Here is a 27,134-nt window from a genome sequence, read left to right on the forward strand (position 1 = left end):
GCAACATCTTCTAACGCTGGCGTGTCTTTTTAAAACCATCATTCAGAGGGCATTAAAGTTGCTGACGCGTTTGTTCTAAGAGTGACTTACTACTGTGAATAACATCAAATGAATCGAGATGGATCAAGGTAAGTTTTTCCTTCCTTTAGCGCACGCGTGTTGCTGAAGCAATAAAAACAAAATATAAATAATTAGTTGGACGTTGACAGTGTTTGATTAGTTCCGGGTATTCAATTAATTGGGCTGTTTTTATAGCATATACGATTGTGGATGTAGTATATGTAAGCTAAATATATACTACACTTTGATCATAACCCAACGATGAAAAAGGTTATTATTTTTCTACAGCAATATTTAACGCTAAGTTATCTATTTTGTACAAAACAAAATATTTTACCGCACATAAATGTTTTAAATTTTTCAAACGTATGTTACAGAATTTCCCCAAATATTATACAGAAAAGAAATAGGTACATCAATTATCCTATTGCTGAAATTTCAACCTATTTGGCGTCATCAATCGTTATGTCGTTAGGCAAAACAACAAACACACAAAAGATTTCAGGCAGGTTTACTAGTAGATTTCAAGTCTACTATAGTGAAATCATTTTTACTATTATAAAATTTCAAAATTTCTTATTAAAATATGGAGGTTTAGTGGTGAAACTTGTCATAAAGATGGGTTTTCGACTTTCCAATGACAGTGTGACACTGGCTAATGTCTTGGAAAAAAAGGTTGCGTTGCAAAACCATTTTAAAGGCCTACTTTCAGAATATTTCATACCGCAGTATCGAACAAGATGTCACGGACATTTAAGTACACACAATCCCCCCGATGTATTAACTATATTTTAAATATTAAATTTAAATTTGATCAAATTTCCAATCATCTTGTACATTATCTTAATAAACCCACGAGGAATTTTATCGAAAAATGATTTTTCGAGTTACCTGGTTTTGGAAATAAGGTAGCGAAACGTGAACGAGCTAGATGGCGCCTGTATCAATTTTCATGAAATTCAAATATGACAATATTGCGTACGTGGGTTGTGGGGTCCCGCGAATAGGCCCTTCAATAAAACATCTTCAAAGAAATCTCGCAGAAGTAATATATCCCAGAGCCAGGACCCGCAAGTTAGTTGGTGCTGGGGAAAACATTTCACCTGTACGGTATGCAACAAGTGCATCCTTTTAACCTTGTAACTTTTTTTGACATATTAAAGCTTCGCAAAAAGAGGACGTTCTGTTTACAGGTGAAAAGTTTCAATTATTTCAACAAGCACAAAATAAACAGTAACTTGCAGGTCCTTGCTTTCGGAAATATTACTTATTGGCGATTTCCTTGACGATGTTTTATTGAAGGGCCTACTGGCCAGAAATCTCACTTAAAATTAAACTTTCTTAATTCAACCGAAAACGTAATTCAGAAATGATCAGTACTAACTAAAAATATAATTTTTAACAAAGTAACTCTTAATTTAAAAAAAGGTAAGTAGATTTTAAGGCAAAAATCACTAAAATGGGAAAATGACCCACTTCCGGGGAACAGATCTCACAGGGATTCGGTGTAAAAAGGGTCGAAATATCTCTTGCCTTCCTCTTCGTTATCCCCCTATTGATAGCGTTGGTCAGCTGGAAATTCTAATTTCGCGGTTCTCAAAGGCATTGTAACTGCTGCAAATGTTTACAATGCCGGATTTATCAATCTCACGCTGGCAAAATGTTGTCGCTATAAATTTGTTTTCCAGCACGACTCCTTACCTTTTCTCCATGCTAAGGTACTGGATTTTCACTGCGATAAATGAACAAGAATTTATTTATTCTTACTCAAGAAGGATATAATGGTTATATTGAGAAGGATTTTATACGTCTCTCCCAATCCCCTTCTTGATCGAAAAGTAAGCTTCTTCCCCCTAAAAAAATCAAACCAGTCCCGTATCTCATTGATTCCCTAAAGCCCTTCTGGTTCCCCCAAACATTCGTCTTCCGACTCGATTAGTAAATTCGACCACGATACTCAACGTAATCACTCCCTCTAAGTATAAAAAATACATTCTTGAAATCAATAAGGTTTTTTAATCATAGAAATCATTAAAGGGAGTATAAACTTCCATATTTATGGTGGATTAGCGAATTTCACGTTTCTGGCTGCAGGATTACCAACAGCCAGGGGAAATTGGAGCTATTTACGTTGAGCGGACGATCTTTCGATTAAGTCCATACTCCCTTTAACTCTTTCCCAAATATATTTTTTATGAAAAAATGAAAAAATTAAATTGTCTATTATTTTCATACCTTTTAATATATAATGATGTAATCAGCTAGGCTTTACCCAAGGCTCTACCTTAGGCACAAATCATCTAGTGACTTTTAATGCCTTTAATTCAGGTGGCCGGGTTACAATGCGTAGGAGGATGGTGGTAAGCCCTTCATGCCACGCGAGTCAACAGCTCCCTACACTATTACCGTTAACCTGTACAAGTTATTATGGAAAGGGGAAACCCCTTTAGTGGGGAGAGAGCTTGCAAACTCTACGCCGAAGGAGTGGTTCCGAGTTCTCACCTAGTGCCACAAGTTGAGATCGAACCAAGGACACTGTATCTCTAACCGGGCGGGAAAAGCAGCGTAAAAGAGGTACCCCCTCACTGTCCGTTTGCGTCCTACTTCGTATTAGCTGAATTAGTCGGCCGTACTCGATTCACTGGGCCGTCAAGGTCATTCGAAAGAATATAAACCCCCATTTCAAACGGAACGTTTTGTCGACCACGTGACGAATTATATGGCCTTGACAGCCCGAAACTTTCAAAATTCTTGAAACTCCCCCTTTACAGAGAGACGGTGGCGGCGGCAGGTGATTTTGTATGGTGGAAGCGACAGCTTCTCCCGTCCGGTTAGAGATACAGTGTCCATGATCGAATCTACCTCTTCTTGCTGTGAGGCGAAAGTGCTAACCACTCCGCCACCTCGCGGTGGTAATAAAAAATATTTGGCGTCATTCAATGAAGCTCACGTAATTTACTAACAGCCCTTAAGGCTGTCACCCCTTTGATAAGCAGTATTTAATTCACACGAACATTGTTTTCTCTAACCTTTTTGTACGGAACCTTTAAGGTTGAAATTTTAATGTTTTAAAGTCAGATTTTGCGTCTGAATTTATCAAATATTATAAGTGATAATTACATCAGCAATCTTGAAAGGCTAGATTATCTTATTATGTATTTGGGGTCTACCGAAAGTCACTGTGGTTCTATCTTAGATTATTAATCCAAGGTCTTATTACGAAGAAGTGGCAAGACTTTTCCAATACTCCCCAATTGTTTATCAGCCACTACGCGTAATTAAGAACAGTAACCCAATATTGTTTTTAGGCGTTAGGAGCGCTGTTGGTTTTTATGGTAAAATGTTTGTAGGGACACGAAATAAAATTTAAAAATTGCAATATTCGAGGGGCTGATCACTCCGCGTAATCGGTGTACAGAGCCGTACTTTGACTGTACTAATGGGATTAATCGTAATCTTTGAAGTCCCTGCCTTTGGCAGTGCTAATCTAAGCGTACTCCGGTGTACAGACTTTCTAAGAGTGGTTAGCCCCTCGCAAATACTTAATGAAATTACCGTACGAAAATCCAAATTTAAGGTTAATTTGCATATTTTTAAGCCAAAAACTATTCTTAATAAATAAATAAAAAATAAATAAGATTAGAAAAGACTACAAGACTGAGGTTGCTATAACCTCGCCCCCGGACCCCTAATTTTGTCAAAAGTAATGCACCCTTAAGCTCGAGCTTAATTATGGCCCCTCTGACTTGGCTATAACCTTGCCCCGAACCCCTACATTTTGTTAAACGTTCTGGGCCTTAGGCTCGAGCTTAATTATGGCCCCTCTGACCTTGCTATAAACTCGCCCCGGGCACCGACCTTTTGTTAAAAGTTCTAGTCCCTTAGAATCGAGCTTTATTATGGCCCATCTGACCTTGCTATAACCTCTCCCCGGACAAAAGCCTACTCAACTTATTGGTTAATCAGCCACATGAGTGTGAAACGGAGTTTTGTTATTCACTTTCTACACTTTATGCTTCCCTCATTGGTTATTAAAACAAAACCCAATAGACTGAGTGATTGTGATTAATAATTATTTAATTGATGTGTTGTAGCTGTTTTTGTATAATAGCTCTTTCGCGTTGTTAATTTCAGGAATGGCCACGAAGAGTCAGCGGAGGAGAGTCCAAATTTGGACGACAAACTTTTCAGAGTGCCCGAAGGAGGCATGCTCTATGGGGATTATCTGAAGGTAATGTTACTTAAATCGTTTACATTTTGAAGATGGGGCTAGAGAATATCACAAAGTGGGAAGGTATTAACATTATCAACAGCCAAAATTCAATGATTAACGGTAATAACGGTCAGATAAATGGGTGCTTAAAATAAAACATATTCAAGGAATTCGCCTATAATTAATATTTCCGAGAGACAGGACCTGCAAGTTACTGTTTATATTCCTATTTGATATAATGGCAATTTTCACCTGTAAACAGAACGTCGTGTTTTTGGTAAGCCTTAATATGACAAAAAAGCTACATGATTAAAATGAAACACTTGTTGCATACCGTACAAGTGAAAAGTTTCCATTATTACAACCGTATCTTGCAGTTTCTGGCTCTCGTAAATATTACTTCTTGGCGATTTCCTTGATGATGATTTATCGAAGCGTCTTTTGCAACGGCTTCCCGGATTCGGAAATGTTTTTGAATTTGGGATAGGAAAATAAGTGTATTTTTCTCGACGAACCTTGAATGAGTTCATCTCTGCCGTTTTCACGTATATGATGATTCATTATATTCGTTATTTTTATTTAAGGGGTTACATATATAGTTAAACGAGCATTTTGTCGAGCCTTTATTTTCGAAATATAGCGGTCAGCATACTTACATGCGGCCACATGTTACGCTTTAGCGTTAAAAGGAACCACCTATGGACTGCAATGTAAAGGCTGATAAAATTAGCGAAAAAGTAAAACGTTCAGTGTAAAGGCTCGTCCACAACACTGCCTTAGCATGTTTAAAGGCTAGCTGCGTTCTCCTTGTGTTTGTAGCGCCTAGGTCAAACGGTTTTGAAAACCTTTGCCCAAAGATGTAGCGACACCTGTTTCCAAAATTAGTTGTTTCAAAAGTTAAAATATGAATTTTTTACGCGATCCTTATTTAATCTTTTTAAATAGTATAATTAATTAATTAATTATCCAATTTATTAGTTTTAATTTTGTAACCGCCTCAGACGAATATTCTGTCGAAGTACTGCGTTTTTATTATTAAAATTAACGCTCTAATTACCATTGTTTTACTTTATTCATAATAGTCCTTTAAATAAAAGATCATTCATAGCTGATTATAGAGTTTGTACTGCTGCGACTGGACAAATAACTGATTTGTCTATAGTTTATCTATATACTGCCAAAGCTGAGAATTTTCTATGCATTGATCTGGCTGCATTTTTCAACAGGGGGGGCAAGACAGTCAGAGAGGGGTTTATTTAACCGTCTATACCAGGACCGTTGGTGGTTTCTTCTCGCTATAATTAAATGTGAACCAATAACATTTTATAATTTCAGCTGTCTCAACTGCTGTCATGTCAAACTGCTGTGTCGTCACTAGTGAGCAATGAACCGGTACACGACGAACATTTATTTATAATAACGCATCAAGGTAAGGTTTTTAATAGACCGATCCCACGTTGGTATCGCTGCTTCCCTTGCGTTGACGGTTTCAACTATGCTTAGACAGATTGCGATGAGCTCGTGAATCTCTATATGGGGGTTAGAACATTAATTAAGGGGAGTATGAACTTTCATATTTATTGTGGATGTACGAATTTCGCATTTCTTCAACCAAGTTAAACAAAAGATAGAGAAGATTGGCGTAAGTTACGTTAAAAACAAGCCTTGGCGCGTGTTAGCAGGTGATTTTTCGATTTAGTTCATACTCCCTTTAATAGTTGATTTTATAAAATAAAAAGTGGTCTTGGCCAACTTGTTAAAATGTTGCTCTTACGTCACAAGACCCAGCTTTAATAGAATATTCTTTGTACGAGCTATTTGCATGCGCGCTTGAAAAAGCTATATTCGTTGCGACTGCAGCTCGTGCTCGTAGGCTTGTAAAAGTAGGAGACTGTGACGTAAGAGCAACATTTAAACAAGAAGGCCACGTTACTTTTTAAAAAGAACTATTAGCTGAAAGATATGCTCCAACAGGTAAATTTGTAGACAGCGTTCGCGTTACTTATTTCTTCCACATTTCGCCACTTCTATCACCATGGCAACGCTGGGACGAGTCGGAGTTTAATTCAAGCTGTGCGTAGCCATGGTGATGTTTTTGTTGGTAAAAATAAACCTACTTCGGTGGAGTGATGCTCAGAACCAGTGGCGACGTCAGAAACATTTGGTGGGTAAGCGGAAGTTTAGAAATGGGCCCTTTACAAGGGGATTCAGGAGTCTACCCCCATTAATAAGAATTTAAAAGCCATTAATTTTAAAAGAAATTCTGAACATATTTAACTTTATTAAAATGTATGCCCTTTATTTGTTTTTAGTCAAATTTAGGACATAAATATAGGATTCTTGGTTTTTGCAAATTCTTCTACAACGGTAATTGTATTTTTTTTTAAATATTACAGAATTCTCTATTTATTGGCAGTACGGCTAGGTTTGATAATCTATTTTCCGTCATTGTCGTTCGGGAGTAACATTTAATTGGATTTAGTGCACTAAAAATTCGTTCGCAAGAAGCGCTTGATACGGTGAAACCGGAATGCATAGCACTATATCGAAGTATCTCAGAAGATATAGAAATTGCTCTTTTGTTTCAAGCAAATATCTTCAAGTTTCATAACAAGAGTTTTAGCCAAAATAAGTTGCGATTTTAAAGAAGTCATATCAAATTCAATTCTTTGGAAAACTTTGCAAAATGAAGTTACATCTTCAACGTTTAAAAAATTTGCGAATTTATGATGTCGGTAAAGGGCTAAAACTAAATAATTTTTATGAAATATTCATTTTTTAAATTAGGCCCTTCTCGACAAAATTGGGCCCCCTTGAAATTTCCAGTAAGCGACCGCTTACCTCGATTACGCCTGGCGGCGCCACTGCTCAGAACACATACCTAAATGAGTTTGAATATTGACACTGTACACTATAATAATAATAAGAGTTTTGTTTTCGGTAACAGTAAGGCATAAAGATCCTGAATTTGCCTTTTTATAACCATGATAACTCAATTCGAAGGCCTATTTTTGTTCTCAAAATAACAAGTTTGTGTTGCCATGATATTAAGTCGTCCATCTTGGCGATCTTACGTGTTTTTCCTCGTGATCTATGACGTAATGTTATGTTATGGCGTTTTTTAAAGCGCAATTTTCAAATAAGAGCACCCACGAATAAAAAAACTATCTCACAACATACGTACTCAAGCTCGCGCAGTAAAATTATCTTGTTAATTTACTTAGAAAAATTAGTCCAATGATTAGTCCTTAGTTGATTTTTTTTAAAACAGGGCTGCCATGATCCTTTCAATGTAAAAGTGGATGTAAAATTTTACGAAGGGTGTGGGTTCGGGTGTTACTTAAAAATTCAATTTTTAAGTGGGCAATATATTTTATAAAATATGAATTTTGAATAAGCCATTTCAAGCTCTTACTTGGTATTAGTGGCAGTCAATAAATTTTACCAAACTAACCTAGGTAAATCAATTTATTTAGCGGACTATATTGGTAGTGATCAAAGGTAACAGTGACTTCGTGTATAATGACGAGAGGAAGGCAGGAGTCCAAAAAATATTTTTTGTGCGTTACGTAATTTGTAAAGAGTGGTAATAGTCCATAGTGAAAAGGGATAACCCTTTTAAAATTTAAGAAATTAAAATACTTCGAGCAAACACAAAGACGCGAATCTCGGACCAAATAGATCTTCGAGTAAAATACTTAATAAAACTAAATCATCAGGACCGTGCTGAAATCTGGTGGGCTACTATAGGAACTTTATTAGCATGACGTAGGTTATACGTCACCCATGCTTTTTACAATTGAAAAAAAGCATACCAGCATGGCGGCCATAGCCAAAGGTACGGTGTGACGTAATGCCGCTAAGTCCCTATTACATCAAAAAGATAAATTAAGCCTAAACATTATCTTTTTTGTCCCTTTTCAATATGGACTATTCGCGTATTTTACGTAATTTGTGAACAACCCCTTGCCATCTTAGATGATTCATGTTTCCAATAAAGGCGCTTTACCAGATTTGATTGTTTTGCGATATTTTTTATTCCTCCAACTCTGCAACAATTTGTCAAAACATTGAAAGTATTCTTTTGAAACTAAACCGACACATTCAAAATAAAACTGCTTCACAAACCCTTTCTTTTTTCAGTGTACGAGTTATGGTTCCGTCAAATTATAGTGGAGCTAGATTCTGTTCGATCCCTATTTTGCTCAAAAGTAAGAATTTTTTTATTACAAAATCAAAGACATGAGAGATGTAATAGGCCTTTCAATAAAATAAGCTACGTTTACTGAACTTGTTTTTATTTTGCTCATTCGTCACGAAATACGTAGAAGTTCAGTTCAGTTTATGTTTAAAAACCGGGTGCCTAGCCAGGGCTTTTCGGAGTAAAACGTCATCGATACGTGACGCAGCAGCAACATCAAAACAAGAAGGCCTATGTTTATTTATAGACAGGCCTATTCATTTGCGAAAAGCCTGTTAATATGCTTCCACAATTTTCGTTCGAAAATGCTTAAATCTGCTTACTTTTAAAATGGTTGCAGAAAAATATTTATATTTTCTACTGAGAACGTTTTTATACTTAATTACGTTGTTGAGACGATTTTTAGGGCTGCTTCCAATCCCTTCATGATCGCAAAATAAGCTCCTGCCCCAAAAAAATCGAATAATCTCGGGATCCTTAATTCTTTACGTCTTCCGTCGCGATTGAAACGTAATCAATTGGTTTCCACTAGCGCGCGTCATAATGCATTTTTCTTTACGCGCGTCAAAACGTTTGTACGCCCGAAAGTTGAGTGACGCTAGTGTAGGGAACTGTTGGCTCGCGTGGCTTGCAGGGCTTGCCACCACCCTCCTACGCATTGTAACCCGGCCACCTGAATTAAAGGCTTTAAAAGTCGCTCGATGACTTAGGCCTAGGGTGGTGCCTTGGGTATTAGCCTAGCTGATTATTATTATTATTATTATTATTATTATTAAACCTTAGACCATTAGTGGAAACCAAGTTAAGCCGGTGACGTTTTTTTCCCAAACCCCCCTTTCGTGGCAGCGGAAAATTCGACCAGGATTATCGCAGATCTTGTCAACATAGAAATAATAACATTAAATAAATGAATAAATATATTTTAGTTTCCCCAAACATTGTAGGTTCTTTTTTTACCTTTTCGGCGTTGTTAAATGTTATAAATATTACTTGATTATTGTTCCTCCGCGAAATGTAAATAATTTTTTACTCTTTTGTAGGAAGTTAATGAAACAAAAATGCTTCTAATAACGTCAAGGTTGAATAGAATAGTACTAATTCTAAAGGTAAGATATTTAAAAGTCAGTTTTCTTAATTATCTTAATTTAATTAACTGTATCGTAATTGTTTTTTTTTAGTTGTTAGTCGATCAAGTATCAATATTAGAAACAATGACACCGTTAGATTTCATGGATTTTAGGTAAGAACAATGTTGCTTTAAGAGGAAACCTGTGAAATTTTTAGTATCGTTTTCTGTAATCAGATGGGGTAGAGATTATCTTAGCATTACGCTATATTGTTAGAATAAATTGTATCCAAACAGAGGCACACTTCGAAATATCGTATTTTTATTAATAAGCAAATTAAAAATAAATGCCTGTTACGTGTTTAGAAGTGTTGAAACTAATAAATAATATTAAAACAGAATCTAAAAGGCGTTATGAATATCGAGAACGGTTACTAAATTTTTACTTAAAAAGTCAATTTTATAAAATAATTAAGGATCTAAATTGCAAAGGGGCTCCGAATAAATAGTAAATTATTACATATTTAACAAAATAAAACACGCCAAATTCTCATAATAATGTATTTAAAAACGGCTAAATGTATGATTTTCAGTTGTTTTCGTAAATTTTTTAAGAAAGGTAACTAAAGAGATAATAAAAAATTGCTCTTACCAAATTCTCGAAGGGTTCGACGAATGAAAAAATACCATACTCTAGAGGAAAATTATTTTAGAAACTTTCAAATCAGCTTCAAATTTCCAAAATCTGAACGAAAATCAGTTAAAAAATCTCAAAATTAGTCTATAAAATCAGAAATCAACACGAAAGTCGTATTCTGAGTTTTCAAAATCAGTTTCTTATTTCTGAAATACTGTAGGAAAAATTAGCAAGTATCCGACCATTCGACCATTTCTACCAAATACCAAATGGCAGCTGCAAACTGATCCGAAATCATGAATTTCGTCGGCTTTTCTCTTAATTTAAAGTAAAAGATTAGATGATTAATGTATTTTATATTATTTTCCCCTATAGAAAAAATTAAATTTAAATAAATAAGGCAGTTAGTACTATATAATAGTGACTTGGCAGTACTACGTCACAGTTTTTTTTCCAATAGTTTTTATCGTGGGGAGAAAAATGATACCACAATGGCGGCCATGGCCAAAGCTATGGAGTGCCAAGTCTCTATAATAATAATCAACTAAGCTAATACCAAAAGAACCACACAGGCCTAAGTCCACTAGTGACTTGCGAAGCAAATTACCGGTGGCCGGGTTAAATTGCTTAGGATGGTGGCAACCGTTCAAATTACAGTTATACAATCTGTACGGAGCCTAATATGAACAATAAAACGTGTAAGGAATTTTAACTTAAGTAAAATATACCTTAAGAGATACGTTTTTAATATAACGTACACAGGGTGCTACGGATGTCATAAATTTTAGGGCGTGTTCTTAAAATGTCCTATGAACATTGGTCCTAAAATGCTTTGTTTCAGAGTTTTAGGCCCACCACAACCAGGCCCCAAAACAACGAAATAGTTCGGTATTCTGGCTTAATTGTTTCCTATTTATCATTCATTTTATTTACGCTGAAGAACTTATTGAACTTGCAGAAGTGTGCTAAATCCTACAATGATTTTATTAATTCCAAGTTATATTATTTCACAGAATTGAGTTTAATCGACAGTGTTTAACAAAGTAAAATTTTTGTAAATCAGCAACTTGTACGAGGTTAATGGCAATTGAGCTAATTAAAGTATTTAACCCAATGGATGCTGGGATAGATAAAGTTAGATAACGCCTTTACAACTAGTGTTAGGTCTCAGTAAGTACAGCTTAGGAAATACCGTTCGGTGTGGTAATGTTAGTGTTATTTTTTTCACTATCCCAGCATAAATTGTAGAAAATTCTTTGAATTGGACTTCACCTCGTACAAATTGCTTATTTCCCAATTTCTTTACCCTGTTTAACAGTAGGAGAAAACTATTCGCTAGTTTTGGAGTAATTTTTTAGGAAATAGCGAGCAGCTTCAAAATTCAGTTTGGCTGTTATAGTATGGAAGAAGTTGGTAGTTTGGGGTAAAAGGTGTACTGTTTTCGTCCCAAAGCGAGCGAATAGTTTTGGCCTATAGTCGATTAACCTCGATTCTTTGAAATAATGGAACTTGCCATTAAAAAATTATTGTAGGATTTAGCACTTATGGTAGTTCAATAATGCACTTTTGGCATTTGTTATTGTGTTAATTGCTTCACCGTAGGACTTTTCGATAATTCGTTATTGGCGTACTATACTATCAATAATTTGGTGGCTGAAGGGCTGATTTAAATATTTTAAACGTTCATTTATTTAAAAAATGTGGCAAGGGACTACATTCGGAATTTCTTTGTTAGAATTTCCGGCAAACATGCAGATACTTCAACGTCATCTCGTCACACTAGTTAACTTGACGTAAGGTCACGTGACTCACAGAATCTGTAATTATAACGCACAGCGTGGCTTACGCTGTGTTTTGGGATTGAAGTTTGGGTACTTTAATTTGGACTGAAAATCTATCTATACTCCGCCACGATGAAAAATAGTTCTCTATAAAATACGTGAATATTAAACTTTTGCTTTCGATAATTTGGTTAATTTAGTTCCTAAATAAAGTAGATATATGATAGAAACTAAAATGTGACATTTAAAAAATAATAACATGACTTTTGAAAAGTAATAAACCGTAACTAGGATCAGGGAGTACTAAACGGGAGTCGTTTTGATAGATCTTTTAGTGTCCTTAACCAAGAAGCCAGAGAATCGAGGTGGGGTGGGTTGAAAGTGGGTGGAAAGGTTGGCAAAATACGGGACAAGATACGGCTTTTTGCGCCATCTACCTAATTTGTGTGGCTTTGTTGTTTATGGATTAAGTGGATGCTGCCGTCTTTCATTAGATAACGTAGATCCTAATTGTAAATATTTAAATTATCTTACGACCGGCAATATTCCAAGTTTCTTGAGTAAAGCGTATCATTTTTAGGATATAATACAACTGAAATCATAGTACTAAATCAACGTAAATATAATTTTGTATCATATTTCAAACCTTAAGCCTTTGCAATGATTGGCTAATATATTTCCCATTTTTGCCTTTAACATGGCCTTTTTAAACACATTCCCTAAAATAGAAAAATAAATTGTATAAAATGATATAAAATAATTATAAGATCTGTTAAAATAATTACAATTTTTTTTCTTTTGACTTTTGAAAGTCGATTTATGTAACAATGGTCCATGCTTATTTTCACCACGTGTGTAAAATTTGAATTTCTCAACCAAAACCGCATGGCCGCTGATAATAGATGGCGTTAAATAGTCGAGGTGTCCCGTATTTTGCAGAGGCGCCGGCTGAAATGTAGCTCATTGCAGCAGAACCAAAAAAAACCCCTCTTTTCATCTCCCGTTCTGTACTCCCTGCTAGAATAACGCTCACTCAAATCGTGGAGAGCGTGGCGCCATCTAAGAGCAGAGATCGGGACTAATTGGTAAATCTACGATGTTAAGGCCTAACAATTTGCAAGTTTAACTGAAATAATAGCTATAGCTACGAGCTTTTTTTGTTTATTTTACAATTTAAATAGTAATTTTTAATTAAAATCAACCGTTATCGAAGGAAATAATGGTCAGCATTTGACAGAGAGACTATTTGAAATCGCGAGGCGGTGACATGGTTGCCAGGGAATAAAATTCAAAATTTTCATCTTGAGCGCGGACCGGAATACCACAAATGCACTACTTCGCGCGTAATGTGCTATCCTTATTGGTTAGAAATATCACGTGATCACTAGCTCTTCAAAAAGGGTGTCAAGCATGGTGGAAGGTAAAATCTGAGGGCAGTGATAGACTTTCTCCCCCTATTTACTTTTGGTATCATTCTATATCGGCGAATTACAAGATATCTGTTTGGGTTTGGTTAGCAGAGAAGTATGAATCTAATAAGTGACGTTTGATTTTCTTTTCAGGGGATATTTGAGTCCCGCGTCAGGCTTCCAAAGCTTACAGTTTCGCGTCATAGAAAACAAATTGGGAGTGAAAAATGTGAGTATTTCTTAAGTTGTAAGTTAGCTGCCCCGGGTAAAAATGTTTATAGAATATTTAAGAGACTTTATAGGGCCCTAAAACGTTTTAATAAATATAATATAATATAATAATACCATATGTAACGTAATCACTCAAAAGTATGCCATAAAAACATTTTCTTTAATAAAACCATGTTCAAGGGATATGTCGAACTCCATGACGAAAAACGCGTCATCAACTTTATAAAAGAGGTAATTAAGGTTAGTGAAACTAGTTTTGAAATTGCTCAGAATTCCTCTCGCGTTTCGGACTTCGACAATCTAGCTCCATGAGAATCGTTTCAATAGAGTGTTGTCGTCTGAAACCCTGCGACGTCACCATTGTAATTTGCCTATTGATAAAAAACGGTAACTGTCATGGCGGCCACTATTAACACTACAGCTGTGACGTTACAAGTTTTCAAAATCGTATCAGACGACAACACTCTATAGCGGCAGGATTGTAACAATTTTCAAATTTGGGGTCAGTTTATTGTATGTTCCGTTAGAAACAATTAAGGTTTCCATGCAATTATTTTTCTATATAAATGTTGCATAGAGGCATACTTATGTGTGATTATGTTACTTATGATAATTTTACAGAGTGTAATTTCTCTGAAGGTATAGTTCGTCTATAAAGATTTTTATTAAATATATTTAGGTTATTCAAAGTTTTTCCTTAGATAAACTAGATTTTAGAGGCAATAAAGAGAGTAAAGGTCAAACCTAAAAACCCCTGAAATGTGAAATATGAAACTCCAAACTATGCTCCAAACTAGTGTAAAATTATTAAATAGGGGTTTTTCGATGATAGAAAAAAGACTTCAACGATTAAAAGTACAGCTTTTAATTTTAAAAATTAGAAATCGCGTTACGTGTTTCGGCTTTTTCGCGAGTGCGCCGCCGTTTTCAAACGCGCTTACAGGTCTAATTAAAACTATATAAGGTACTTAAGTCTTTTTTCAATCATCGAAAAACCCCTGTTTGAGAAAAAAAGGTTCATTATAAATCGATAATAATTGTAACCATAATCGAATAACGGACGTAAGTACAACATATTGTTGTTACAACTTATTAAATAAATCTATTCCAGGAAAACAGAGTGAACTACGGCAAGAACAATTACTTAAATGTATTTGAAGATCCTAAGAGCATACAAGTCGTTTTGGAATCTCAAAATGAACCATCTTTGTGCAGTTTAGTACAGGTAAATTTTACACCTAAATGATATCAGAAGTATATATATTTTTTTTAATCAGCTAGGCTAATACCCAAGGCACCACCTTAGGCCTAAGTCATCAAGCGACTTTTTAAGCCATTAATTTAGGTGGCCGGGTTACAATGCGTAGGAGGGTGGTGGGTACGATAGAAAGTGTCCATCTCCCAATAGAAACTATTACATAGAGAAAAATATGGTTTGAGTATAATTTCAGTGACTTAAATGGATAGTTAAATAGTTCTCTGGAAAGAGTTATATTGAAAACTTCTGATAATATTTTAAAATCATTCGCTTCTATACTGTAAAATTGTTTCCATTAAAGAACTGGCTCGAGCGAACACCTGGTCTTGAACTACAAGGATTCAACTTTTGGACCAAGTACAAGAAAGTCGTTTTGATTATGTTGCGAAATATGCAGAAATCGGCCGAAGTAAGCATTACATCTGTTTTGTAACATCGTTGCGTACGTGATTATAAAGGCTCGAGCCGACCTCCAGATAAGGCGTGAAACCTTTTAATGGGACAACGACTTGTTTCTTTGCTTCAGTTCCGAACTTCCGATATGGATCTAATAAGGGGTTTCCAATTTATATCCAAACCATTTAAATTAATGACATATGTGTCATCAACTTTCTTTCTTATAAATTCTGGGAATCAAATTTCTTTAAAGAAGCTGAAAAAGTAAAATACATCTTAAATTTTAAATAATACAATGGTTTGCACTTTTTAATGTAAATTTTTTGGCTGGTCTTGACCCAAATATGAGAGAAAACCCAGTCGAGAGAAATTAATTCAAGAAATTACCCGTGCAAGGGCTTTATAATAATAATAATAATAATAATAATAATCAGCTAGGCACCACCTTAGGCCTAAGTCGTCAAGCGACTTTTGAAGCCTTTAATTCAGGTGGCCGGGTTACAATGCGTAGGAGGGTGGTGGCAAGCCCTTCATGCCACGCGATCGAGCCAACAGCTCCCTACACTAACTATTACCGTTAACCTCAACAAGTTTTTATGGAAGGGGAAACCGAAGCACTCGGGGGAAAACCCCTTAAACCAGTGGGGGGAGAACTTGCAAACTCAACGCGGAAGGAGTTGTTCCGAGTTTTCACCCAGTGCCACAAGCTGGGATCGAACCCGGCTCCTCTTGCTGCGAGGCGAAAGTGCTAACCACTCTGCCACCCCACGTAGTCCTTGGGGATCAAAACTTGATATAAAAATTTGATCCTAAATTGGACAGATCAAATTATGAATTTGATCTAAAATGTTATCAAATGACTGGATAGAAATATTTTAAAAATTGAATCGAATATTTAATTAAATTCAGATGAAACTAAAAATTTTATCTGTCCAAGTACGATAAATTTTTTTTCAAACTTTTAGTCAAGATTTGATCCAAATTTGTATCACATTGATGATTAATATTTGATCCAAATTTGTATCACATTGGGGCCTAATATTTGATCAAGATTTTAATCAGATTGTGGGCTAATCTTTGATAAAAATTTTAATCAGATTGTGGGCTAATATTTGATCAAAATTTTAATCAGATTGGGGCCTAATATTTGATCAAAATTTTAATCAGATTATGGCCTAATATTTGATCAAAATTTAGATCAAATTGTGGCCTAATATTTGATCAAAATTTACAGAAAATTACACTTTACAAAGATCAAATGTTAGGTCACAATATTTACTGTACATTACCGTTACTTAAACGTTGATATAAAACCAGTCATTATTGTAATAATAATAATAATTATAATAATAATCAGCTAGGCTAGTACACAAGTCATCAAGCGACCTTTAATGCCATTATTCCCGATTTTTAGAGTAGTGGCAAGCCCTTCATGCTACGCGAGACAACAGCTCCCTCGAGGGGGCCGACATTCGGAAAAATTCCGTACACTCTAGAGAAAAATGATTTTATAAATCTGGAAATCAACTTGAATATCCCGAAATCTGGGCGAAAATCAGTTCAAATCTTTAAATCAGCCTTTTAATAACTTTCATATTCAAAATCCGGTACACAAAATTTGCAAATGTCAGACCCATCAAGCTCTCTACACTCACTATTACCGTTTGAGGGTGCTATGAAACATTTAACCTTAAGACCAATGAGTTAACAATGTATCCAAGGATTCTATATTTTTAGAAGGATAGGAAGTTACTAGGTTCCCCTGTATAAACGGCGTGGCGGGAAGAGCGTGGAGTTTTACAAAAGAGTTACGTCACTTTTACCCCTTTTACTCACCCCCAAGGCCAAATCGTTCAACGAAGAAATGGGCTTTGGCGCCTTCACGGTAGCGATATTTGACCTTGGCTGGGTAATTTTTGGAAGGAGCTACTGCGCAGTCGCGCGTTTTTTCCCCGGCGCGAAAGCGCCGTCACTTCCTGTCCTTCTGAAAATATAGAATCCTTGATGTATCCTTGGATAAAGGAATATACTACTGGATATATTACTATAGCTTTCGTCAAGGCATTGGAGGCGTCGGCCGAAATCGAAAAATGTCGGTGGGTAAATAGCGGGCGGGATGAAATTTTACTGGGACAAGTTGTCGCCTGAAAGCTAAAACCACGTAACTGTAACTATACACAGTTACGTGGTATTTGCTTTCAAGCGATGAAGCGCAACTGCGCAGTCGCGAGAATTTGAAAAACATCACGGGAAAACAGTTGTAAGTTTACAAATTTATCTTGATTTTCGCTCGTTACTCATAGAAAATTCAACTTTAATTGTTATTTTGCTATTAAGTATATATAATTTATCAAAAATGGGAAGAGTAAAGCATTGTACATATCCTAAGTGCAATAGTGATTCCAGGTATGCACATAAATCGCATATGTTAGGAATATCATTCGTTCCATTTCCTAAACCAAAGAGGAAACCAGACATTTGTAAAAGATGGTTAACATGGTTAAAAGAAGTAAGACCTGACTTTAATCTGCAGAACATAACAATAGACACATACCGGTGCTCCAAACATTTTGTTGGGCAAAATGGTTCAATTACCCATTTTTCAAATCCCGTTCATTGTCCAGTAAGTATGAAAGAGTTCCTATTATGCTTTGTTTATTATCTAATGATGGTTATCTTAGAGTTTATTATCAACGTTGGAAACTACATCAGCGTCTAATGATTTCAAAGAGCTAAATGTAGAAGTTAATTCTCATGAAGGGATAACTTCACGCGAGTTATTGCAATTCCCATTTCAAACCAGTTCTGCATCCACAGATAAAGAGAATTCAAATACCACTGAAGTTAGTTTAGCGAAATCTCTTTGGCCAATAATGATCAAAACCAATTAAAATATTTTTCCTTAACAGGATATATCATTTTCAGAAGAGCTGGGAAATGTTTCTATTTTGTCTTCTCAGACTGAAATCAACCCTGCAGTGTCATCATTCTCGGAATTACATTCAACGCCGGCTGGTTTTCTTGAGGAAGATCTCAACATATCTAGTATTCCTCATCATGACAGTGCTGAAGAAATAGAAAATATGTCTAACACTTCCCCTCAACCTGGAATGAACTCTTCAGCATCGTTTTTCGAATTACCTTCAACGTCAACTTATGTTTATGATTTAGTTTCTACTCAAGATGGAATGTCAGACACTCCAATGAACGAGACCAATAATGAGGAAAACACGTTAAGAGGAAGCAACATTGACTTAGGAAGAACAATTGGAGATGCGTCACTTGTCAGAAGTTTCAGACAGTTTTTCAATTCTGAAGAATGGTTCAAAATTCAAATAGAATACTGTTGGTTTTCATCAATAGATACCACTAAACTTCAACTTTACAAAATTAATAAAGAAACAAAAAAAGTTGAGATTGATGCGACCATAAATACAGACTTTCAAATTGAGGTATCAGTAAGGGGGCAAAATGTTAACAATCACAATTTGATTAGTGTGCCGCAGTGGGTATACGATGAAACTGAACTTCTAAATGTATTAAAAAATCTTAACCAATTAAAGGTGTGTGGAGGAGTTTCGGAGGAAGATTTGGTGCATTTGCTGAAAGAAAGATCTCGTGGCAAATTCTGCTTGCAATCTGGAGCTGTACATGATGTAATGTGTACAGGGCTATCTAATAAAAAGACATGCATTTTCTGTCTAAAGCTAAGAAGCTATGCTTTAAAAACAAAGAAATTGGCCGAGAAGGCAATAAATAAGAAGTACAAGTCTTTAACTAAACAAGAACTGATTGAATTAATAAAAGCTTCAAAAACCAAAGAAATGCTTTCAAGGAGGAAGACCAAACGACTTCGGAAAAAAATAAAAAAATATATAGCGAATGAAGGGAAAAGACTAGAGGATGATGATGATTCCTGCATCCAATCAATTTTAGAGCAATCATTGTCTAAAAATAAAGAAGATTCTTTTGCAGGACTTTTCCTCCGAACGCAACTTAAAGTAAGCAAGAAATTGGACAAACGTGGTAGGAGATGGCACCCTCTTGTCATAAAATGGTGTCTCTACCAATATCATAAGTCACCTAGCGCTTACAGAAGTTTGGCTGACTCACAAATACTTCAGCTTCCTTCATATAGTACTCTGTTTCGACACACTCCGAAAGACAAGCGAACTCTGGGTTTTTCCGATGAAGTACTAAATCAAATGAAAGAAGATTTAAAACCAGAAACTCTAGCAAAATATGAATATTTCAGCATCCTTTTAGACGAAATAAAAATAAAGGAAGAACTGATTGTCAAGAAAACAAATAAAGATATCATAGGGTACATCCACCTTAATGATGCAAGAAATAATATCAACAATATGCAAAGTTCTGCATATACAGATAAAAAAGTTGCAACACATATATTGATGTTAATTTTAAGAGGTGCAACCAGTCGCGTTAAATATCCGTTTGCGCATTTTGCTACTAACAGTTTAACGGCAGATGATCTTAACTCAATTATCTGGGAAGCGGTAGAGAAATTAGAGTCTCTCGGTTTTAAAATAATTTCTGTAATTGGAGATGGAGCCGCCACCAATCGTAAGTTTTTTAATATGAACATTGACTGCAAGGATGAAATTTCCCATTGCTGCTCAAATCCATACAGCTTAGATGAGGATAGACCAATATTTTTCTTATTCGACCCACCTCATCTATTAAAAACTACGATAAACTGTTTATTTTCAAGCTTCGAGGGCTCCAAGGTTCGCTTGATGTATAAAAACGGCAAATATATCACTTGGTATCCAGTAAGAGAAGTTTACAAAACAGAAATGTTACAGTCTGGAGTGTTGAGAAGAGCTCATAAGTTGACATTTGAACATGTTAATTTGAATTCCTACAGTAAGATGAAGGTTCGATTTGCGACTCAAGTTTTGAGCTCCTCGGTGGCCAATGCTATAAGCGCAGTGTTTGAAACTGATGAAAAGCATAGTGAAACAGTGAAATTTATACGCTTATTTGATAAATGGTTTGACATTTTCAATACTACCAACTTTAACGAGTCGTATCACAAGAGAAAAGTCAATAAGAGGCCATTTTGTACAATTAATGACTGCAGGCTCAAGGTGTGAATAATAAATTATTCTAACTTTTATAGTTATATTTACCCACTTTACTTTCCAGTGGCTTGAAAATGACTTTTTAGGGTATTTAGACGAATGGGAGGTGGAGGTTGACGAACGCCCTGGAGACTATAGCCAAGAGGAGAGAAAGAAAATGCTGTTATCACAAGAAACTCTATCGGGATTAAGGCAAACTAGTATGTATTTTTACCAATTTATACATACAGACAATTTGATTGATAATATTTTGTTTTCCACAGCTAAGGCAATGGTAGGAATAATAAAATTACTGCTTAGTAAAGGTGCAAAGTTTGTCTTAACCGCTAATTTCAACCAAGATCCTCTTGAGCTAGAGTTTTCAAGGCAACGGGCAGCAAATGGTTCAAATGATAACCCCACTGTAGAAACATTTGGTAACAATCGCGAAAGCTTATGGATGTTGAAAAACTTCAAGATCCCATGTCACAGTGATTTGGGAAACACATCAAAAGACTCTGAGGATGCACTTTAAAAACCAAATAAATTTATTCATGCACAAGTTATTAGAAACATTTTTTTACTGACTAGATATTAATTCCTGAAGACATTTGTTGTAACTGCTTACGTTGCCTAGCTTTTGAATTGGCTTTCGCTTGTGAAGCTTTTGCTTTGCCTTTGGTTTTAAAATCATCTTTCAACTTTTTAAGATGTCAGTTTGCTATTGTGTTTATAAAATATTGCATACAGTGATTCAGTAGTTTTAGTTTATCTTCCTCAGGTACATTGTTTTCAAAAAATTCGCTCCACTTCAGTAGTAGAACTTCATCTGATAAAATGTCAGATTTGGCACATTCCATCCTGTTTTTGAACTCCATTTTTCCAAAATATTTTACAACAATTTTATACATCATGCCAAAAAAATTAAAAGCTTCGGAAGTTGGGTAAAATAACCCACCCCTGTCTTGAGCTTCTATCCATGAACGCAATTCTTTAGGCGTATTGTCTTTAGAGGTCCATAGACTCTTGACTAGTTTCAAACCACAATCAGATTTCCTTGAAATTGACCTTAAGACTGCGCCTATGACATACATTAATATGTCATTCGCATATTCAACAGGAACATTGAGATCAATTGGTCGGTTTGTTTTGGGTGCTGATCCAACTTCAACAGCCTTCCTTATTAATGAGTTAATGGCCCAAACACTCCCCTGCATTTCCATATCTTGAAAACCCTATGTGAAGAATATCAGAATGAATGACCAAAATATTTGTATAGTATTGCAATATTTCACTTACAGCAGTGTGCTTTAAGGAATTTAAAACTTTTTGAACCCTTTTCTTATTTTTAATAAGCGTGTTTAATTTGATTGTAACCTTATCACCGGCAGTTTCAGTGAGTATGGGCTGAATTACCCGTTTCAATTCATTGAGATCTTGAATGTCAAGCTTCGTGAGCCATTCACAACCCTTTTTAGCTTCTGGACAGAAGTTTAATTTTGAATTTTTCATACAGTTTTGTACTTCCATTATAATGCCACCAAATGCTGCATCATAATCATTACCTATAACAATAAATTTAATTAATAAATATCTTAATGAATGTCAGTACAAAACTGTTAAACTAAACTAACAATCAATCATGTGACTTCGTATAATGTTTTTAGCTCTTTTCCTCGGCACTTTTACATTATTTCCTTGAAGTTTTTTAATGCTGGAAATGAAATTCGATATTAAACACTCAATTTCAAAACAAGTAAAAATTAAATTTGAACTTACTTCGAGATATCCTTCAGAGGATTTGCAATTATTTTTGCACCACCAAAAATCCTCTCTATCTCCTCATCATTTAATAAAACTTCATCTTCACTCGAAGTATTATTGTTTTCATCTAAATCAATACAGAAAAGGTCAAACTAATTTTTGCATAAATAAAATAACCTTACAGACCTGTTGACAAGTCACTGTAGCATATCTCTTTAGAGTGATTACTCTTTTTAGTTTCGTCGAATGATTTATCTGCCTCTTCATTCTCATCTAAAAAGTGATAGGTTACTGAGTGACAAAAATAAAAATAAGTAAAATGTGGGTACTGTACCAGAAGTAAAAACACCATCGCTACTTGACTCAGTCAATTCAGAAGATGAGTCTGAAAAATTACCTTTATGTTTTCTACTTGGAATGCCCAATTCTTCATAAGTATTCCAAAAACTCATAACGGTATAATTACTAGATAATATATGTTAGTTAAGACAAATTATATTCATGAAAATTTTAGTTTAACTTACCAAAAACCAAACAATGATAACTTAACCAACTTGCAATTTTTAGGCCTAAAAAAAACCTGCGGGAACACGTGTACCGACTACCGACACCGGTCAGCTGTAAAAGCTTGTCCCAGTAAACTGAAATTTTGAAATTTTTATCGCTAGATGTCGCGGGGGTCGCGCTGCGAACTTTGAGTGACGCTAAATTTCTATAGTAATATATCCAGTAGTATATTCCTTTATCCAAGATGTATCTGACCGTTTGAAATGAATTTTGCAGACTGAAAAGGATGAATCTCGTCGGAGCCAAATGATGACCAGCTGCAACACGAAGAAAGAAACCTTCGAGACCATATTCGACGAAAGCAAACACGCGTCGCTCGTCTCCAGAGGTATACATTAGACTTCTTAATTTTCCGGGAAAATAAAAATGCGGAAAAATTTCCAGAAAATTTTCCTCAAATCGGAAAAATAAAAAATTGAAACATAAATTACTTTTTAAGGGTTTTTAATGTTTTTATGATAAGACTAGTCTAGAGGTTTAGTTTTACTTTTAGATTCGAAAAAATGAGGCGAAAATTCCGCTTTAATTAAAATTGCAAACAATATTAGACTAATCATGGAATTAAAACTTTTTTTTTATAAATTTTTCGGAAAAATGCGTAAACGTTTCCGGAAAAAGGCCTGGGTCATTTTCCGACTTACAACTCTAGTATACATTCTAAAGACCTTTTCACACGAGCCAACTTTTCAAATCAAAATTCTGAGTCAGCAAAAATGGATCACTGATCCATTTTTTTCTCGCGTACTTTTTTGGTGGATCAACTCATCGAACTTTTATTCACACGAACCAACTAGTTGACTCAACTCTAGTTGGGTCAAAAAGTTGGCTCGTGTGAAAAGACCTTAAGTAAGATATGGGCTCGTAGTTAACGATGGAAGGTTCCCGCTTGGCCGGAGTTGCGTCGAAGAAATAACGCTTAAATCCGTCTAAACAAACTAATAATAGACAGGTTAAGCCAGCGCTCTAAAACGTGTAAGCGCAACTTGTAAGAGGGTAAACATACCTTTGTGTATGCAGCCTGCACCTCTTACACGCTTTTCTAGTGCTGGATTACCCTCTCTATTAACTAACAATGTAAGTCGAGGGGCTGATCACTCCACGTAATCGGTGTACAAGCCTGTAGCTTTGACGGCACTAAAATGATTACGTAAGTGAGTACTGATTTAGCACTACCAAAGGCTGTACTCATTTTCTTATTTATGTAATCGGTGTACAGATTTTCAGAGAGTGGTTGCCCCCTCGATGTAAGTATCTAATGAATAACAAACCAACTTTGGTGTAAAAGTTTACCAGCATGGTCAGACGCCACGCTAAGAAATATTCATAAGTGCGGCCACCTCCGAAACGTATGGTTGTATGTGCAATTGTTTGGTTTATTTTTTTCAATCTTGTATCCCCAAAAAAAATCCGGGCTACGCTACTGTTTATCATTGAAGGTGTATATTTCTCATTTCTGAATTAGGAGAACGTCGTTTTTCGAGCAAAGCCATGCAGGGAGCTTTGATGATTTCGCTCTACCGAGACGAACCGAGATTCAACCAGCCACATCACTTACTAACATTGCTCATGGACATAGACTCGCTTATCACCAAATGGAGATGTAAGTCACGTTTTTTACCATCAATCGCTTCCAGATAATTTTACAATCGCAGATCGCGGGTGGGTTTGGGTTCATTAACGCTGAAATGTGATCATCGTTTTGACATCTCAACTTTAAGCTCACGTTAGCACGGTTTTTCTTCATACCATTCGCAGTGGCGGCGCTACGGGGTAGGCCAGGTAAGCCACTGCCTACCTTAAAATTTTGAGGAGCCCCAAAATCATCCTATAAGGGCCCCAAATTGATCTAGAAAGGGTCTCAAAATTGTCCCAAGAGATAAAATTATTTATAAATAACAATGAAACAATTGTCGATAATGTATTTTTGAGGTAAATTTTCGATAATTTTTTAAGGTATCTCCTAGTAAATAAAACCAGTTCTGTTATATTTGGACTCGTTTTACTGTTGTTAGAACTTTTTTGTTCGTCATGTACATCACTACTTTACTTTATTGAAGCATTTCGTTGAGAAAAGGGGGGTCCCAGGTCGGGGGCCCATTTATTGGTTTGCCTACCCTCGCGAAAATTCCTGGCGCCGCCACTGACCATTCGTCTTAGCTAATGATTCTACTTGACAACATTTTGTTAATAGCTCCATATTTGTAGTAAATTACTTCTACCTATACTGTATATGGTAGATAAATATTCTATAAAAATTCTAAAGAATATTTTAGTCTACAAAGACTTTACGTGACTTTTGGAATATCCTATAGATATTTCGATAGGCATATTAGAAATTATAAAGTGTCTAATTTCTTAGTAAGATAACTACTTCAATTACAGATAATCACGTTCAAATGGTTCAAAGGATGATAGGATCTCATCCTGGAACTGGAGGCTCGTCTGGCTATCAATATCTGCGTACCACGCTCAGGTAAAAAGCCATTTCAATGATATCACGAAACGTTTTTCAATACCGATACTCAATAGAAGTCGAAATGTATTTTAGTGAAATTCTGCTTTTGGCCGAGGGACTTTGATTTATGCTATAATTATTTTTTATCAATAAGCGGAAAGAGTAAACTTTTACCTATTTTTTCTTGTTATTTTCTTTAAACATTAACCCAATACCTACTCTACAAAGCAAACTACACCGGTACATTAGCGCTATTTAGTGTAAAATTTTGCTCCCAATCGAAAGTCGGAGCAATGGGTGTAATTAAGAAAGGAATGATTCTGATTGGTCTAAATTGCAGTCATCCGCTGTTTAAATAGGATCGGCTACAGGGCCGTGCTTAGAGGTCTCGCGGCCCCGGGCGAAATGCATGGGCGAAACTGATTGTAGCGGCCCTCCGGTTTATACATCCCTATGGTAAAATTTTAGAGGCCCTGGGTGACCGCCCGGCTCGCCACCCCCTAAGCACGGCCCTGATCGGCTTGTGCAACATAACACTTTCGCGAATTATTGGTCAGAAAATTTAGGTTACACTCTGCCTTAATCTACGAAAATCTCTCCTTAATGATTTAAACACATCAATTTTTGAACCAAGAAAGGCACTAAATTTGTCCTAGACTCCTAGCAAAAGTACTAGCAGCGGTAATGGAAGGTTCAATATCTGCAAAACTACTAAACCGATTTCCTTGAAAATATTCAAGGTTGAAAAAGCTATCAATCCTGAAAATTACATCGAAATAGGCTTATTATTTTTTCAAATATTACTACTTCCAGTGTTTCGGGCATTTTACAGATCTATTGTTATATTTTGTTTCTGTGAGAATGCATATTTACCTTGTAGTATTAATCGATATGGGATTTCGTATTGAAATGAGTTTTTGTAAATTGCAGCGATCGCTACAAGGTTTTCGTCGACCTGTTTAATCTGTCAACCTTCTTGATTCCGCGACAATACATTCCTCCGCTGACGCCGCAAATGAAGCGCCGTCTGTCGACGATGGACGATATGGATGAACCGAGCCAAACTGAAGCCGACGAATACGAAGCTTTCCTGAGCCGTTTGCAGTTGGACTCGCAAGAATGACAATGCGAAATCAGAGGGATTCCTGGTTACATTCACTGTCCGTGTTAGCATAAGTTTATATTCATTTTCAAGGCCGTTCCAGGGTTGTTGGTCGACCAGAACAGGTGCTAAAACAATTTCGGTGCCCGAATTAATTTAATATTGTTTAATTAAGATTTTGATATACAGTAAGATTACATATAAAATTATTTTAATTGGACTCTGTTTGCCTTAAATCTTTATAATTATCCGAAAGGTTTTGATTATTATTCTTATTCGTCAAACTTGAACATATCGTAATCGGTTGCAGGGCTTCTTTGGCACCTCCACATAAGTGTGTCAGTTCCCTATCATCTGTGTGTTAAGTCATTTGACCTAATACGCGCCCTTGACCTCGTGGTCATCATGAGCGCGTGCGGGGGAGCTGTTAAGACGCGCGATATTCTCCCTAGAGACACTTATCTTTTCGGATATGGCACATAGCTATCAATATTTTTTAAGAATAAGTGACACACTTATGGAAAATAATTATAAACTTAAGGTGTAGCCTCGATCGTTGTCGGCCAGTGAATCATATCCATGAAAATATTGTAATACCACGATTGTTTCCAATCAAAGAATCATTGTATCGTGGTCGTAGATCAACAATAAAATAATTGTTAAGGGGAGTACTATTTTTTAATTGTAGAACTTAAAGAGCGATTTAAAAGTTGTTTAAAGGGAAACAAACATATAAAGGTTCGACTTTATTGTTTTTATTTGTATCAGATGGCGCTTATTAAAATGTTTTGGCGGGAAGGGAATATAGACTCGCTTGACTTATTACAAAAAAGCAACTTCTAACACATTGTTAAGCAATGTTTCACGTACTATTAACAAAAGTTCAACTTGCATAAATTTCGGAATAAAA

At 35.8% G+C, this 27,134-nt stretch overlaps 3 protein-coding genes across 3 annotated transcripts; 1 reads left to right on the forward strand and 2 right to left on the reverse strand.

The window, feature by feature from the left end:
* On the forward strand, window positions 1–26,736 carry v (Tryptophan 2,3-dioxygenase vermilion). The gene is made up of 13 exons (XM_090174579.1): window positions 1–128; window positions 4,195–4,291; window positions 5,609–5,702; window positions 8,417–8,484; window positions 9,515–9,580; window positions 9,653–9,714; window positions 13,521–13,596; window positions 14,710–14,823; window positions 15,158–15,265; window positions 22,884–22,995; window positions 24,130–24,267; window positions 25,050–25,140; window positions 26,053–26,736. Exons 1-13 carry the CDS (start codon window positions 109–111, stop codon window positions 26,243–26,245), a joined length of 1,239 nt encoding a protein of 412 aa, XP_090030705.1. The 5' UTR covers window positions 1–108; the 3' UTR covers window positions 26,246–26,736.
* Window positions 19,723–22,036, reverse strand: LOC149945770 (uncharacterized). The gene is made up of 3 exons (XM_090174580.1): window positions 21,971–22,036; window positions 21,636–21,901; window positions 19,723–21,571 (listed from the first exon to the last, which is right to left on the reverse strand). The coding sequence occupies exons 1-3, from the start codon at window positions 21,978–21,980 to the stop codon at window positions 21,050–21,052; spliced, it is 798 nt and encodes a 265-aa protein (XP_090030706.1). The 5' UTR covers window positions 21,981–22,036; the 3' UTR covers window positions 19,723–21,049.
* On the reverse strand, window positions 22,112–22,844 carry LOC149945771 (uncharacterized). The gene is made up of 3 exons (XM_090175592.1): window positions 22,435–22,844; window positions 22,287–22,373; window positions 22,112–22,227 (listed from the first exon to the last, which is right to left on the reverse strand). The coding sequence occupies exons 1-3, from the start codon at window positions 22,550–22,552 to the stop codon at window positions 22,112–22,114; spliced, it is 321 nt and encodes a 106-aa protein (XP_090031718.1). The 5' UTR covers window positions 22,553–22,844.
* Window positions 26,737–27,134: the final 398 nt, after the last annotated feature.

The sequence above is a fragment of the Leiobunum rupestre genome, chromosome 5 (assembly GCF_980474605.1).
Source record: "Leiobunum rupestre chromosome 5, qqLeiRupe1.1.hap1, whole genome shotgun sequence".
NCBI lineage: Eukaryota > Metazoa > Arthropoda > Arachnida > Opiliones > Sclerosomatidae > Leiobunum > Leiobunum rupestre.